The sequence below is a fragment of the Chinchilla lanigera genome, unplaced genomic scaffold (genome assembly GCF_000276665.1).
Source record: "Chinchilla lanigera isolate Chin_1 unplaced genomic scaffold, ChiLan1.0 scaffold00056, whole genome shotgun sequence".
NCBI lineage: Eukaryota > Metazoa > Chordata > Mammalia > Rodentia > Chinchillidae > Chinchilla > Chinchilla lanigera.
This window is the reverse complement of record NW_004955457.1, coordinates 12,582,718-12,598,324: the sequence shown is the minus strand read 5'-3', so window position 1 is coordinate 12,598,324 and position 15,607 is coordinate 12,582,718. Positions and strand designations below refer to the sequence as shown.

Below are 15,607 nucleotides of genomic sequence, written 5' to 3'. Positions count from 1 at the left end.
TGCCAACTGCCAGTGGTTAAGGTAATCACCATGTACTGCAACACGTACTAATAAGAATGAAATTTTGGATTTTGTCCTGAATTAGATCTTTTTCTGTTTATATATTTCACCATGTCTTTCCATTGACACAGTGATCAAAAATAATAATTTTATGCTGATTTTAAAGTGCCTCTCAGTTTCTGGATGTCAGACAATGATGTATACTGGTAGCCTGATCCCTGGGTTTGGACAAGCTTTTAAGCAATGTTTCTCGTAACATGAGGCTGCTGTCACCTCCATTTTCAAAGCTGAGTGACACTAGCCAGGGAAACGCGCTCTTCAGATCCTCCATATCGTTAATCACATGTGCAGAATGTGACACTGAGGAGTCTCTCGGGTCTCGGCCAAGTGCAGTGGAGGTTTCAGGCAGCACAAGCGTGGCCAGAACTCAGCAACAACCGAGTCAGTCAAAACAGATTTCCTGTCTCATGCAAGCAGGGCAGGCTCCAGCTGGGTTCTATAAAGGTCTCTAATACAGTCTCTAATGCAATGAAATATCACTGCGGAAAGTTAAAGGAGGCATTTGCCTGTCCTGAATGATAAATGCTAATGTTTAAAAGGGATTTCAAGTCTTTGAAAGGAAAAAAGAAGGGAATGCTAAGGAGATTTTTCAGCTATCTAAGGGCCAAGCCCCACCCCACCCCACCCCCACCAAAAGTCTGAAGGTTAATTGTCAGGATTTTCCTCCTCCAAATTAAGTGATCTCCACGGTTAATTGCAAGCAGTGTGCCAGTGCTGCCTCCAGCAAGAATGCCAAGAGGCTGGGACGTGGTGAGAACACGACACGCATGTTTTCACCAGCCAGAGTAAATCAGCCGCCTCCCAAGCAGCCAGCATGGGGGCAAGTGCTCTTGTTTTAATACAACCTGCCCCCCCTCCGCACACGCACACCTCCAAAGTCCACGGAGAGTATACGCTTTTTCTTTTTTATCTCCTAGACCAATGGTTGTCAGCTTCAGTGTGTATCAGAATCACCTGGAAGGAAAAAGCTTTCTAGGCTCTGCCCACCAAATTTCTGACTCACTAAAGGTGGACAGAGACTGGAAAGTAGCATTTTTATTAAATCCCCAGGGGCGTTCGATACTGGTGATACACACTTTCGAACTGTGGCCCTGAGCCTTGCTTCTAGTATATATTTTTCTAAATTCGATTGCATCTCTTTAACCTGTTTTTAAAGAAGTAATAGGGGTGGGAGGAAGGAATTGACAGCAGGCACTGTTAAGCAGCACGGCGTGGTCGGGAGCACTGGTTTTGGAGTCTTACTCCCTGAGTCCAAGTCCTAGCTACGTGGTCTCGAGTGAGTTATTGAATTTCTCTCTCTGGCATCTTTTCTCTTCACTCGTGAAGCGGGGTTGCTAATACTTACCTCACGGGATGGTGGGGACACGAAGGCATTGATACTTGGAATGTGCTCAGAAGAGCGCCTGCCATAGATTAAGCACTCAAGCAAGGTTATTTATCAGTCTGTTTTTTTTTAAAAAAAAAAAAGAAGCTCAGTTATTTAGCCATAATTTTCTTCTTGTCAGGAAAGCCTGAGGCGATAACAGGACGGTTATTTCACATTGCAGACCAGGCTCCATGCCAAGGGACTCAATCTTTCGGGACTCTGTTAGTCTTCTGCCTAAGTCTTTCTGCTACTGAAGTCTAAGTGCAGGCTGCAGGCACAATCCTGATGAGGCAGCCCTACCAGCCTCACATCTGAAGTCCTTCCAACACAACGGAGCTGGCTGAAGGCTTCCTCCAGTGGACACAAGCTCGTGCGGGCCAGGCAAGCACTCTGCCGCTGCGCTTTACAAAGTTCTGCGGTGGCCTGAGCAGCTCAGGAGCCCGGCGAGGCCCAGGGCTCACTCAGGAGCAGCCTGAAACAACAGAGGTTAAGGACAGAAGCAGCTCTTGTGGAAACATTTGGACATCAGAGAAGCACTTACAGTATTTATATTCTGTCAGAAAAAGAAGACTCAGAGCCTTCTTTATCAGCTAATTGCAGAGATGAGCAGGCAGGGCTCGAGGTGTCATCGTTAGAGCACTTGCCCAGCATGCAGGAGGCTTTTCTGGGTTCATCCCAGCACAAAGAGGGAGTCGGGGGTATGGTAGTCATCCCCGCTGCTCTAACAAAGGCCAAAGAAAAGAGACTCCAAGCAAGATGGGAGTTCGCTGTCTCACAGAAAGGCTGAGCTGGCGGGTGGAGGGGCGTGGGGCACGGCTCCAGTCCACAAGGCTGTGCGGGCACCTGGGCTCCTTCTCCAACTCCCTCTCCACCATCGCCTCTGCTGGGACCCCGGTATGCATGGGCAGCACTGGTGCAACATAATCCATCCCTCTGCAGGACACGAGAGAAAGTGTCGCCTATCCCCCTCCACCCATCCATGGGTCCACCTAGCTGTAAGGAATGCTGGCGAGTCAAGGCTCCTGCTGGGTTTCGGTGTCCCAAGCCAGGACTCGAGTGGGTCCTGCTACGCACAGGCAGAAGGGAGACAGATGCTGGGGTCAGAGAGCCACGTCTGCCACTTGTGGGCAGATGTCTGTACACAGTGCCACATTCCTATTTCTCAGGCCCAGCGTCTCTTTCATCTCTACCATGCACCAGCTTTAAGCACACAGCCATAAACCCTGAAGGCAGCCTTCAACTGTCATTCCTGCTTCCTCCACTGGTCTTTGGGGAGTCGAAGGAAAGGAAGGAATACTTCATGTGTTTGTGAATTTACCTGATCACTTTTTGTAAAGCACAGACTTTAGTGAGATTTCACTGACCCTCGTGAGAACTGCCTAGGAAAATGGGCTCTCTCCTTTGAAATTAGGACTTTATTAGGAGCAGGCAACAGTCTGCTTCACTGCCCTTTCTATCACTTGCTGATTCCTTCTCTTCCCTGGAAGCCCTCATGTCTAATTCAATTTCACACGTGTATATTGGACAGCCACAAAATACCACTTTAGAGCATGTACTTAAAGTCCAAGTCATTATTCAGTCCTAGTAAATGCCCCTAGTGAATTCCTAGTGAAGGGATGAAATGCACAAATCAGTGAACACACAGAGTATTCAGGAGAGTCACCGATGACAATACCAAGTTTCCCACCTTCAAGAGCTTGCAGTGAAGATCCCCCTCGCACAAGACAAACTCCCTGTGAAGAAACTGCGCCTGCAGGAACACTCAGGGCTCAGTCTCCACCGGGGGAGGCTCAGGGAACCTGCCATCACCAGGAAGGACCTGCTTCTCCTACTTGGACAAAGAAGCAGCCACTGGCTGGGAAGGAAGAGACGGCTCCCTTGGCTCCTAGGAGAGCGGCACACCGACTGCTGCGTCCTCATCGACCTGCTGAGACTGCACCAACTCTGGCTGGATGCTGAGTGACATCAGCATGGTTTTTGCCTAGATCCTGTCCACCCAAAACTCAGAAGCTTTTTAAAGGTGCAGCATCTGGGACCTCATGTCAGCCCAGACCACCTGTGTTTTACGAGGTGATGCACCTACCTGTTGATATCGGAGGAGCCCTGCAATGGGCTCATTGCAGATACTGGGATTCAGATGCAAAAGGCAGGGATTCGCTTACAGCTCTGCCTCTGAGTAGCTCCATTCTTGGGCAGGACACGGTGCCACTCTGGGCCTGATTTCCTTTGTGAACACCAGGGAGCCTGCCCGGATGATCCCCAGTACCTCACCCGCTGCTTATGCTCTGTGCCTCCATGCCTTTGCCCAGGCTCCTCAGCAACAGGAGGCAGAGCCAGGCCAGCCCTGGGCTTCCTCCCCACCCCCTCCCTGAGCCCCTCCCACTGTACCTGCTGGGAAAAGCCAGCCTGTCACCTCTGTCTCGGCCCTGGGAGAGACCTCACCAGGCTTCCACTGCCTCACCTGAAATTAACAAGACTAACCTTCCAATCTCTAGTTCCTACTCCCTATAATTCAGTCACTTGGAACAGTTTCTAGAAGGAAAAAAGCAGAATCCTCAGTTCTATAACTGAGAGAGTGCCGGGATTCAGCCACCAGGCTCAAGCCTTACTGTAGCACTAACTGCATAAATGGAAACATCCTTTATTCACTCAGCAAACATTTGCAATCCCTCTGCTAAGTCTGCACCTATATGGTTGCATAAGATATATTCTTTACTGGAAGGAGAAGATGTTGTGCAGATTAATGGTTCCCATATAATGCGAACGGTGCCTAAGAAACACAGAAGTGGAACTGATGCAGGTTGGAGCAGAAAGGGTAGGGAGGAATCAGAGAAGATGTGTTAGTCACCTTCCCACCACTGTGACAAAATGCCTGAGATAAATCATCTTAGAAGGTGGAAGGATTTCTTTTGGCTCATAGTTTCTGGGGATTCAGTTCCTGGTTGGGGCCCTGTTGCTTGGAGCTGTGGTGAGGCAGAACATCAGAGCAGGAGCACAGAGAGGAGCACAGCAGAGAGAGGAGGGACACGGAGAGAGGAGGGCTGGGCTCCCAACACGCCCTTCAAGGACACGCCCCCAGTGACCTCACTCTCTGATTGGCCCCACCTCCTAAAAGTCGTACCACTTCCCAGCCACACCACAGTGAGTGACAAATCTTTGTGCAACACTTAAGAAACAACAGAGGGCTTCCCAGAGGAGGTGATGCCTGGCTTGAAGAAAAAAGCTTATAGAATATAGACTGCATTGGCCCATTTGCAATGAAGGCAAAGAGACAGGGCGGCAGCTCCCCCACTCCCCCGCACCACTGTGTGCTGGGCACTAGGCTAAACACTTTCTATAAAGTGCCTCAAGCCAAGTGCGGTGACACACGCCGGTAACCCCAGCACTCTGGGAGGCTGAGGCAGAAAAATCACAAGTTCAAGCCCAGCCCAGGCAACTTAGTGATTTAGCAAAACCCTGTCTCTAAATAAATAAATAAATAAATAAATAGGCTGGTGATGCATCTCAGTGTGAAGGCACTAGGTCCAATCCCCAAGGACTAAAAAATAAAAATAAGGCATCTCAGGAACTCCGGTTGGCCCCATTCCAGATGAAAACACTGAGGCACAGAGAGGTTCATGGCACACCCTTGGTTGCAGAGTAGGGCAGTGGAGAGGCCCTGGGTCTGACTGACCTCCCCAGGATCTGTCTGCAGAGCTTGATTGTTCTGCTGTTAACACCTGCCACAGAGGTTTGTCGCTTTTAGGGGAAAAGACAGGAAGAAGACAGGGCAAGGTGTAACAGAGATTTAAGTAAATGTTTCACACACACAAAACAAGCAGACAAATCTAAGTGAAAAGAGTCTTCTGACAGGCTTTTCAAAGGGGGAGAAAAAGGTGTGGCTGGTAGGAGGGAGAGGAGAAGCCACAACCGGCCAGGCAGGTGCAACTCCTGCTCCTCTGGGGCAGTGGCAACGGCAGGGGGCACAGCGCCTCGGGGGACCCTAGCCTCTGTGACTTCAGTAGCACCACTGCAGTCCTGAGAAGTCCGGAGGTCACCCTGTCCTTACCAACAGCTCCTCGCCAACCCTGGGGTGCCAGGCAGGTCCCCAAGGGCAGTGCCTGGGTGTTCGAATCCTGGAGGCTCACGTATGTCTGGCGGTGTCCCTGTGCTGTGTGGGTTCCATCCTGGGCTGACGTTCTAGATGGCACCCACGTGGGCCCTGTGGAGAGGGTGGAAGCCTAAGCCTCTGCAGCACCTCCAACAGTTAGGACTTCTGTGTGCCCGGAGTCTCTCTTGGCTGGGTTTCCTCACTGTAACGGTACTTATAGAGAGCCCCTCTGGTTCTCACTGAGGTCCAAAGTTTATATTTGTAATCCCAAAGGAAAGTTATTGGAATTCTAGCAAATTCATTCCAATCTACCACTTCCAGTATAACCCACAGTGTAAACAGAGACACAATTACATATCCAAGATGGTGGGGAGCCAAGGGGGTCCTAAGTCCAGCTAGGATGATGGCTAACCAGAACAAAAGGCCTCGATCTAGGGCCAGGCCCAGGTTTTATTAATTTGTGAAGAGGGGAGTGGCTCAGGGATGAGTGACTATGAGAATGGTGGTAAGTATGTGAGTGCCATGAGCTGGGCTAGGTAGGAGGCCTGAAATCACCTCTGCCATATGCAGAGAGAAGGATATGCAGAAAGAGTAATCTGCATAACACAATTTGGGGCACTACTGAATGTTCTAGGGTCAGTGCTTCAGCTCTGATGTGTAATCTTCTATGCCCCGGGAAGTCAGAGCCTCTTATCTCGAGGCTCAACCCCAGACAACAGTGTGGAGCCTGGCTCTCCCTCCCACTGGGCTCACACATGTTTTCTGGGAGCTACAGGGTGGGGTAACACTGACCTGTCACCTTGCTTCAAAGACTGCACATCAGCACCTCAGCTGGACCGATTTGCATTGCTTAAAGCCAGTTGAAGGGATAAGGAAAAATCCTAGCCAGCTCTGTACATGTCCATACATGGGAATAGGGCCAGGTTTAGCCCAAATGGAGACAACTGCTCTTCTTTCAAGGAGAGTTGTCCAGGCAGTCTCCACAGGTACTGAGAGGCGGCAAGGCCGGCAAGAGGGAGAGAAGGCAGAGGCCTGCACTCTCCTGGGAGCGGGCTGGCTGCTGTGACCCTGGCTTCTTGCACCATGAGGCCGGATCCCCTGCCCCACCTGCCTTCTGTGAGAGGCCTCTCAGGCAGCTGAGAAGATGCTGGATGGTGCTCTCAGACTTCCAGAACTAGGTGCATTTTTGCCCAGTCTCAGGGATTCTGATAGAGCAACACAAAATGTACTAAGACACAGGTGTGGTATAAGTGGTGCAGATATAAAAACGTGCAGGACTGATAAATACCAAGTTTAAGGCACTAGCAGCCTCTGCAGGGCAAGCGAGGTATAGGTGATGGTGTCTTCATCTGTTCTGCGCTGCTGTAACAGGACACCTGAGGCTGGGTAGTCACAGAGAACAGAAACTGATTCTCCCACAGTTCTGGAGGCTGCCATCCAAAAGCAAGGTGCCGGCTCTGGTGTGGGCTTTCTTCCACGTGTACACATGGGGGGTGGAGGGAAAAGAGAGGACAGCTGTTCTCCGAGGGCAGAGGAGGGACAGCACAGCCCCATCCTGCAGGCCCCTGGGCAGCAGCAGTCTGCACTCCATTTGCAGGCAGAGCCAGCCCAACCTAAAAGCCTCCCCAGCCTGCTTCCAGCTCTGTGGCAGTGGGGTCAAGTTTCCCGTCAAGTTTTCCAACCCTTGCAGTATGTGACCTGACGAAGTCATTAACTGTGTCTACATGTTTATTTCCAAAGGGGAAAACATGAGAATCCAATATGGCAAAATGTTAAAACTTCACAGCGCTACATACGAGGTCCTGGGTAATGACTTTACAGTTTTTTCCTGTGCTCTGCACATTTAAGACATGTTCATAGATTTTAAAAGGCAGCTATAGGTCGTAAGTTACTATTCAAAGTTCTACTTAGTTTTTTCCAATACTTCCTAAACATCAGATTATTTTACTAAGGGAAAGAATTCACCCTTCTCTGGTTCACAATCGCAAACTGACAGGGTTTCAATTCTTAGCAAAATGGTAAAATTACACCAATGCAGAACTTCAGGTTATGGTCTATACAAATACGCCCTCTGCTGGTACCATCGCGCTCTGCACTCAAATTGACAATCATTGGGGAGAAGCGAATTCTTCAACCACAGCTTTTTCTGAGCCAACAGGGTTAAATAAAGAAGTCCTTACAACCAGAAGTTATAACTACAGAAACCCTGGGCTGAACCTACATGAATTCTGGAACTTAGCAATTACAAAAGTGCATTGCTAAGGGGCTGGGGATTTAGCTCAGTGGCAAAAGCGCCTGCCTGGCAAGTGCAAGGTCGTGAGTTCGGTTCCCGGTACCGGAGAAAAACAAAAAAAAAAAAAAAAAAAAAAAAAAAAAAAAGTGCATTGCTCATCTGACTGCTGAATATCTACCTGTTAAATCGTGTTTCTTTATATGTGGGCTGTATTTAAATATTAGCATAAAAAAGAAGCCCTAACAGAATTCCTCTTGTCAGGAAGCTATTTTAATCAGCCACTACTCTTCGTTAATGTTTCATATTATGAAACAAAAGGAAGTCTCACAACCCACAGTGTGGGGAAAAATTTTGCCAGCTGTTCCTCAAAGGACTACTATCTAAAATATATAAAGAGAAAATCAGACCCCTCAGATTTAAAGACTCACTCCAAAAATGGGCATCTGAAATGAATAGGTACTTCTCAGATAAAGAAATAGAAATGGCAAATAAATATATGAACATCACTGGTCATTTGAGAGACGCAAATCAAAAGAACACTGAGATTCCATCTTACCCCAGAAAGAATGGCTATCACCAAGAAATCAATAACAAATTTTGGTGGGGCTGTGGGGAAAAAAGAACTCTTCACTGCCAGTGAGAGTGTAGACTGGTGCAACCATTGTGAAAATCAGTGTGGACATTCTTCAAAAACCTAAGACTAGAAGTTCCATTCAACCCAGCTATTCCCCTTCTTGGTATCTTCCCAAAAGAATTAAAAACATCACACCATAGCAATAAATGTGCACCCGTGTTTAGAGCAGCACAGTTTGTGACAGCTAAATCTTGGAACAGCCTAGCTGCTCATCAACTGATGAATGGATAAAGAAGATGTGTTTTATATGATGGAGTACTATGCTGCAACAAGAAGGATAAGTCTGAGACATTTCTAGCTAAATGGATGCACTTTGAGACCATACTCTTAAGTGAAATAAATCAGACAAACATGTTTAAATATCAAATGGTTTCTCTGGTATGAGAAACAGAAAGTGTAAATAAGGACCAAAATGTAGAATAGATATTAGGAAATGGGAAGAAAATATTCAAATGAGAAGAGGAACAAGAGAGGGGAAGGGAAAAGGAAGGAAGGGACAAGAAAAAAGAGAATAGAAGGAACAAATGGAAACAAAGCTTTTGTAAAGAAGGAGGGGGAGGGGAATGGGGAAAAAAGAAGCAGCAAGTTATATCACGTACAGGAACAAACTCCTCATGATGCATGTGATCCTTATGTATATCTAAAATACCAATAAAATGTTAAAAACACAAAAAAAATGAAGTCTCATTAATCAGCCTTTCCAGTTTCTTCAACCAAATGGTTCATTAAAGATCTTGGCCTTTGACAAATCTACAGGCTAGTGTGTGAGATAGGGACTGTCTAGGAATGGCAGAAGGGACCTCAGGTTGTAGAGCAGCCAGGGCTGAGGACCAAAGGTCAACTGAACACTGAGAAGCAGACTGACTGCGGGACTGGAAGGCCAGCAGTGTGCCATGCAGATGACTTCCTCGTAGGATGACATTTTTTTCAAATCAATTTGCTTCTCAACACTGTAACCACTGAAATTTGAAAGAAAATAAATCTCCCAATCTGTGATTTCCTTTTTCTGATTTCTCTTCCAATCCTTACCCATCCAGATTTTACAGAGTTCTAGCATACTGTTCTACAATCTTTATTTTTAGCTTGTCATAATGCCATCAATACTTTCCATATTGATGATTTGTCTTTCTAACCATAATTTTAAATGTCAGAATAATGCATCATAGAGGCGTTGGTGGTACAGTGGCTAGCATAGCTGCCTTCCAAAGTAATATATCATAAGTTACTTCTCAAGTGTTCTTTGGTCAGCTGTTTTTAACTTTCTGTTATTAACAGTAATTATAATAAATAAATTGTTACAAAGCTTGTTTCTTCTTTGAATTATTTCCACATGATAAATACCCAGGAATGAGATTCCAAATTAAAGGCTAGAATATTTTCCAGGTTGAAGGGGGTCTTGGTTTGGTTTGGTTTGGGGTAGTATTTTGTTTTGTTTTCCTTTGTTTTTGTTTTGAAACAGGGTCTCACAGTCACTGAGTTGCCCAGGCTGGCCTCTTGCAATCTTACTCAGCTCCTGGAGTGCTATTACAGGTCTGCATCACTGTGCCCAGTGATTTTTCTAGTTCTTGATGCCTACCATTATATCACCCTCCCCGAGGACATTTAATACTGTTAATATCCCTTGCTGTGTGCTAGCACGATTCCTGCAGCATTTGCTGCTTTCCTAGGTACATAAACCTCATGTCCCAATTTGCAGGTTGTTGCCCACTTCTTGGATAGACATTGCCCCTTGTCTGATCTCCTGGGATAACTGCTGAATCCTTTGCTATTCCACAGACCCAGAGCCAAGGAGTGTGGCCCTTGAGCCCCTCGGCACTGCCCTGGGGGAGCACATCCAGACCCTTGAGGCAGACGCTGTGAGAAACACGTAAGTGTTCAAAGTTGGAATGGCAGGGGCTTCTCTGCTTTCATTATGTTTTCCCTTATTTGTAGTTAATTTCATTTCTGTTTTTCTCTGAGACACATGAGCATGCGCAGCTGACAGCATGCGGACCGCTGCAATTAGAGAAACAGATGCATAGGGACAATTACACTGTGACGGGTTCTGAGCTAAGGCGGGAGGGGTAAAGCATGAAGTTTAACAACGGGATGCAGCTTTTCCCATCTGTCCGAACAGCTGAGGTCTGCAGAGGGGCCCCGGAAGTGAGGTCCATCCATGAAAGCCTGGCTTCTCTGTCAGCAGCCCTCAGCTCCGGGTAGTTAGTACCGCTGACGGCTGCTGACTCTCTGTGGGCTTTCCGTGCACTCCGTGTCCTTGCTAGGGGATCACTGACCAGCAGGTCAGCCAGCAGGCCGGGTATCTGGCCAGAGCCCCCTGTGGCTGTGGCGATGTCTCCGCCTTCCTCTGGGTTGCTGTGGCCTCTGTGAGCCTCAGTGACCAGAACCTGCTCTCCCCTGGCCAGAAGTGTGAGGGTCCCCTCCTGGGCCAGAAGAGTGTTGTGTTCCGCAGGAACAGTGGGACAACGGTGCTTACATGATTGAGGCAACTACCCAAGGAATTCCACTGATCATCTTTATTTTTTGTACATATTGGAAATGGAACTCAGGAACACTCCACCATTAAGCTACATTTCTCCACCCCACTTTTTGAGACAGGGTCTTGCTATGTAGTCCAGGCTGGCCTTGAACTCTCTATGTAGTTCAAGCTGGCCCTCAAATTCCTGGTGATCCTCCTGCCTCAGCCTCCTAAGTGCTGGGATTACAAGCATGTGCCACCATGCCCAGATCAAGTCAGTTTTTTTGTTTTGTTTGGTTTTGGTTTTGGTTTGTGGTACAAGAGATTGAATCTAGGTCCTTTGCGCTGTGCTAATCCCCAGCCTTTTTTTATTTTTTATTTTGGGACAGGTCTCATTAAGTTCCCCAGTCAGGCCTAGAACTTGTGATCCTCCTGTCTGAGCCTCCCAAGTGCTGGGATTACAGGCATGTGTTGACAGCTTTTCTCACAACATGTTCACAACAACTCACCCTCACTTTGAGGATAACAATAAGTAATACAACAACCATTGTTGATTTCCTATCATCTTGTTTTGAAATTCTGTATCATTTTTACAGTTTTTGTGCTGTTTTGGTTTTGTCTTTGTTTTTATTATTTTGTTTATCCTTTTCTCTGTAAAATAATAAAAAAAAAATTTAAAAAAACAACCCACCATCAAAGAGGAAGAAGTAAAGAAAATTTTTTTAATCAGGAGGGCAATAAAGAGTAAGTAAAGCCAGGTGCAGTGGTGCATATCTGTAATCCCAGCACTCAGGAGGCTGAGGCAGGAGGATCACTGCAAGTTGGAGGCCAACCTGGGCTCCATAGTAAGTTCAAGACCAGCCTAGACTACACAGTAAGACCCTTTAAAATAAAAACCACACAACAACCTCTCTAATCACTGTGACTAAGTTTCAGACTCAGTGCAGGACTCTTAGATGTGAACAAGAAGAAAATAAAGAGCACGCAATCAGGTTTGTGGCATTCACTTGCAGGCTGCCTGATCCTTTGGGAGAAATAAAAGTTTTTCTAGCACTAAATTCTGAAGGAGACTTCTATGGTTTTTTATAGAGTGACAGTGAATGACTTAGAGACTTGTATATTTACAGGAAATTCCATTTACCTCACTCAACAAATATTTCTCAGGTTTCCACAGTAAGGCCCTGTGCCTGCCTAGCATGGTAAATACCCCGGCTTAGCTAAAAAGAGAAAATGTCTGGCCGAGGGCCACGACCTTGTGCACACAGCGCAGCTGCTCTGGGCAGTGCCTGGTGGCCTCTTCACCCACGGGCACAGTTGGGGTGGATGTGGTCAAGAATAAAACTCAAATCTCAGCACTCAGGAGGTTGAGGCAGGAGGATCACTGTGAGCTGAAGACCAGCCTGGGCTACATAGCGAGTTGAAGGCCAGCCTGAACTACACAGTGAGACTGTCTCAAAAAAACAACAAAAAAAGAGAATACAACTCAGAGGGGTAAGGAGTAGACAGCTCTGCGTGCCTGAGAGATCTTTCTTAAAGCTCATTTTTCCCAGTGAAGCCCTTGATGGAGGGAATCACACTTTCATGCTTCTGTGTCGCTCACCTGAAGGCACCAGTTCCTACGTCCCCACAAAGAGGCCAAGTACGGTCCCCACGGTAAGGCTTAGGATTTACAGAGAAGGGGATCTCTCCTGCCCAGGTGTGCGCTGAGGAAAAGAAAATCCCACATGTGTCACCCCCACACAGGCCCTGGCCGAAACCAGGCGCCCAGCTGATGCCCGTTCACGTGCCCTCTTCCTCCCAGACTCCTGTCTCACCAGGTCCGGTTGGCTTGCTCTCCTCACAGGGACAGAGATGACGGAGCTCACCGGCTGCACAGGGGACTTCCTGGACCCGTATTTGCATCACCCGAGAGCTCAAGTGTCGAGGATGCATCTTTTTTGCCAAGAGCCAAAAAAGGGAAAACTTTATCAAGACTGCCTAACCAGCATGCGCCAGCCAGCATCCATCCTGTGAGTATGAGCTCCTAGGCACTTGGTCCAAAGGCCATTCATTACCTGGATCCCACCAAGGCTGCCATAGGCAGTTGTCTAGGTTGCTCACTCTACACAGGCACCTGACAAGAGAGACAGCGGGGCCTAAGGGCCAGCTGTTGTCTGCTCACCAAGCCCTGCACCTCAGCTTGGGACTGAAGGGTGGGGCCCACTCCAATCCCACGGAGGCAGCCGTGACCCAACTGCCATGTCTCAGGAGGACTCTCATGTAGGGAGAGGGTGTCCAAACGCGGCTGTGCTCACCAGGTTGAGGCATCCTGCCAGTGAACACACGATGCCACAGGGAATGAAGCTGGCTTTGGTTCGAAGTAAAAACCACTAACGACGGCAGCGCCCCTCTCTCAAAGGCAACAACGGCTGCACTGTGCTTCAGCTCGGTAGAACGTGGCCCAGCATGACGAAAGGCGGCAGACCAAGGCTGGGTGGTGCACACCTATAATTCCAGAACCCTGGGAGGTGGCGGCAGGAGGGCCACCGGTTCAAACCCAGCCTGGGCAACTTAGTAAGACCCAGTCTCAAAATAAGTAATGGGTAAAACAAGGGCTGGGAATGTAGCTTAGTGAGAAAGCCCAGGGATCGGTCCCCAGTGCTGGGGCAGGAGATCGTGTCCCAAAGGCTATCTTGTTTCCTTGTCCTTTTCTCCCGTGAAATTCTTTCTGGCCATTTCAGATCAAAGCCTCAGCCTTCCAGTCTCTCCACGGGCTCTCGGTTCTCTAAGACTCATTCTTCCGCCTGACCTGGAACCCACGAAAGTTCCATTCTAAGCCGTTCTGTCAGCTCGTTCAGCGTAGTCCTTCTCTGATAGCGTTTTCCATTTCCCGGATGCGCCATAGAAGCTTTCTTTAATTTCTTGCCTGTAGGAGGAGTTGATTGACAAAACCAAGAGAAAGAAAAAAAACAAGATAGACAAGAACAAAGCGCCCATGAGGCAGACAGAGGGAAAATTCCCCGGGCGAGCAGACACTGCTGGAGGTAAGGGAGTCTGTGGGGAGTCTCTGGGCGGCCGGAGGTGGGACCAGGAATCAGCATGTATTCTACACGATGAGCTCTCTGTCTGGAGGCTGGATCCAGGGCTTTTGTAACAGAACTACATCCCCAGCCCTTTTTATTTTTCATTTTGAACTGGGGTCTTAATAAGTTACTAAATTGCCCTGTCTGGGCTTGAACTTGTGACTCTCCTGCCTCAGCCTCCCAAGTGCTAGGATTATAGGTACGCACCACCACCCCTGACTGAAACTCTGCCTTGAGCCTCAACTACGACAGCTGAGATGCTATCACAGCCTTCCATCATGGTGCTGTCTTAGTGGACAGGGATGCAGGAAGCTGGGGTAGGATCTAGAGGCCTGTGACCACCGAGAGGAAATGATGGAGCCAGACCCTGCATTAGGAGCTCTGCATACAGGACCCATGCGACCCTCACGTGTTTGTGAAGCAAGTGCTGCTATTATATGCGTGGAGCAGTTAAGGCGGAGACACTGGTGCTGGCATGAGATCAAACGGTGAAGAGGCGAGCCCACGGCTTGCCCTTTCCTGCTTCACACACTGTATTACTGCTCCTTAGGAACTCCCAGCTACAGCCTTAGAGTCTCCACTCTGAACATACAAAGTGCTCCAAAACCTGCGGCTTTCTGAGCACCAACAAGATGCCCCAAGCAGAGGCATCCACTCGTGACTTCATTCAACAGGAGGTCATAGAGGAGCAGGTGCACTGGGAGTGTTTTTTACTTCTTTTTATTAGTACAGTTAGTTACACATAAGGATCACATTCATCATAGGGAGTTTGTACCTGGACAGGCTATAACTTGCTGCTTCTTTTTTTCCACTCACCTCCCCTCTCTTTACCCCCCCCTGTTTATTTATAAAAGCTTTGTTTCCATTTTTTCTATTTTCTTTTTTTCTTGTCCCTTCTTTCCTTTCTTCCTCCCCCCTCCCTTGTTCCTCTTCTCATTTGAATATTTTCTTCCCATTTCCCAATATATATTATATATTTTGGTCCTTATTTATACTTTCAGTTTTTACACCAGAGAAACAATGTGGTATTTAAACATGTGTGTCTGATTTATTTCACTTAAGAGTATGGTCTCAGGGCCGAGGATATAGCTCAGTGGTACAGCGCCTGCCTGGCATGCACAAGGTCCTGAGTTCGATTCCCAGCACCAAAAAGAAAAAGTATATGATTTCAAGGTCCATCCATTTAGTTAGAAAAGTCTCAAGTTAGAAAAGTCTTATCCTTCTTTATGGCAGACTAATATTCCATTGTATAAAAAAACCACATCTTCTTTATCCATTCATTGGTTGATGAGCATTTGGACTGTTCCAAGATTTAACTATTACAAACTGTGCAGCAATAAACATGGGAGTGCATATATCACTGTAGTATGATGCTTTTAATTCCCTCAGGGAAATATCAGGGAGAGAACTAGCTGGGTCAAATGGAACCTGTAGTCCTAGTTTTTTGAGAAATCTCCACACTGATTTCCACAATGGTTGCACCAGTCTACACTCCCACCAACAGTGGAAAAGGGTTCCTTTTGCCCCACAGCCCCACCAGCATTTATCATTGGTTGATTTCTTGATAATAGCCATTCTTTTTAGGGTGAGATGGAATCTCAGTGTTCTTTTAATTTGCATCTCTCAAATGACTAGTGATGCTGAACATTTTTCATATATTTATTTGCTGTTTCTATTTCTTCATCTGAGAAGTGTCTTTTTTTTTTT

The 15,607-nt window shown here is 47.4% G+C and overlaps 1 protein-coding gene across 4 annotated transcripts in view; it reads left to right on the top strand.

The window, feature by feature from the left end:
* Kiaa2012 (KIAA2012 ortholog) overlaps positions 1–15,607 on the top strand; it is a 139,188-nt gene that overhangs the window by 99,204 nt on the left and 24,377 nt on the right. For all 4 annotated transcript variants that reach the window (XM_013520728.1, XM_013520729.1, XM_013520727.1 and 1 more), the window contains 3 exons: positions 10,160–10,250; positions 12,682–12,847; positions 13,750–13,861. In XM_013520728.1, the coding sequence (XP_013376182.1) occupies positions 10,160–10,250; positions 12,682–12,847; positions 13,750–13,861 (369 nt within the window). The remainder of the gene's footprint in view (positions 1–10,159; positions 10,251–12,681; positions 12,848–13,749; positions 13,862–15,607) is intronic.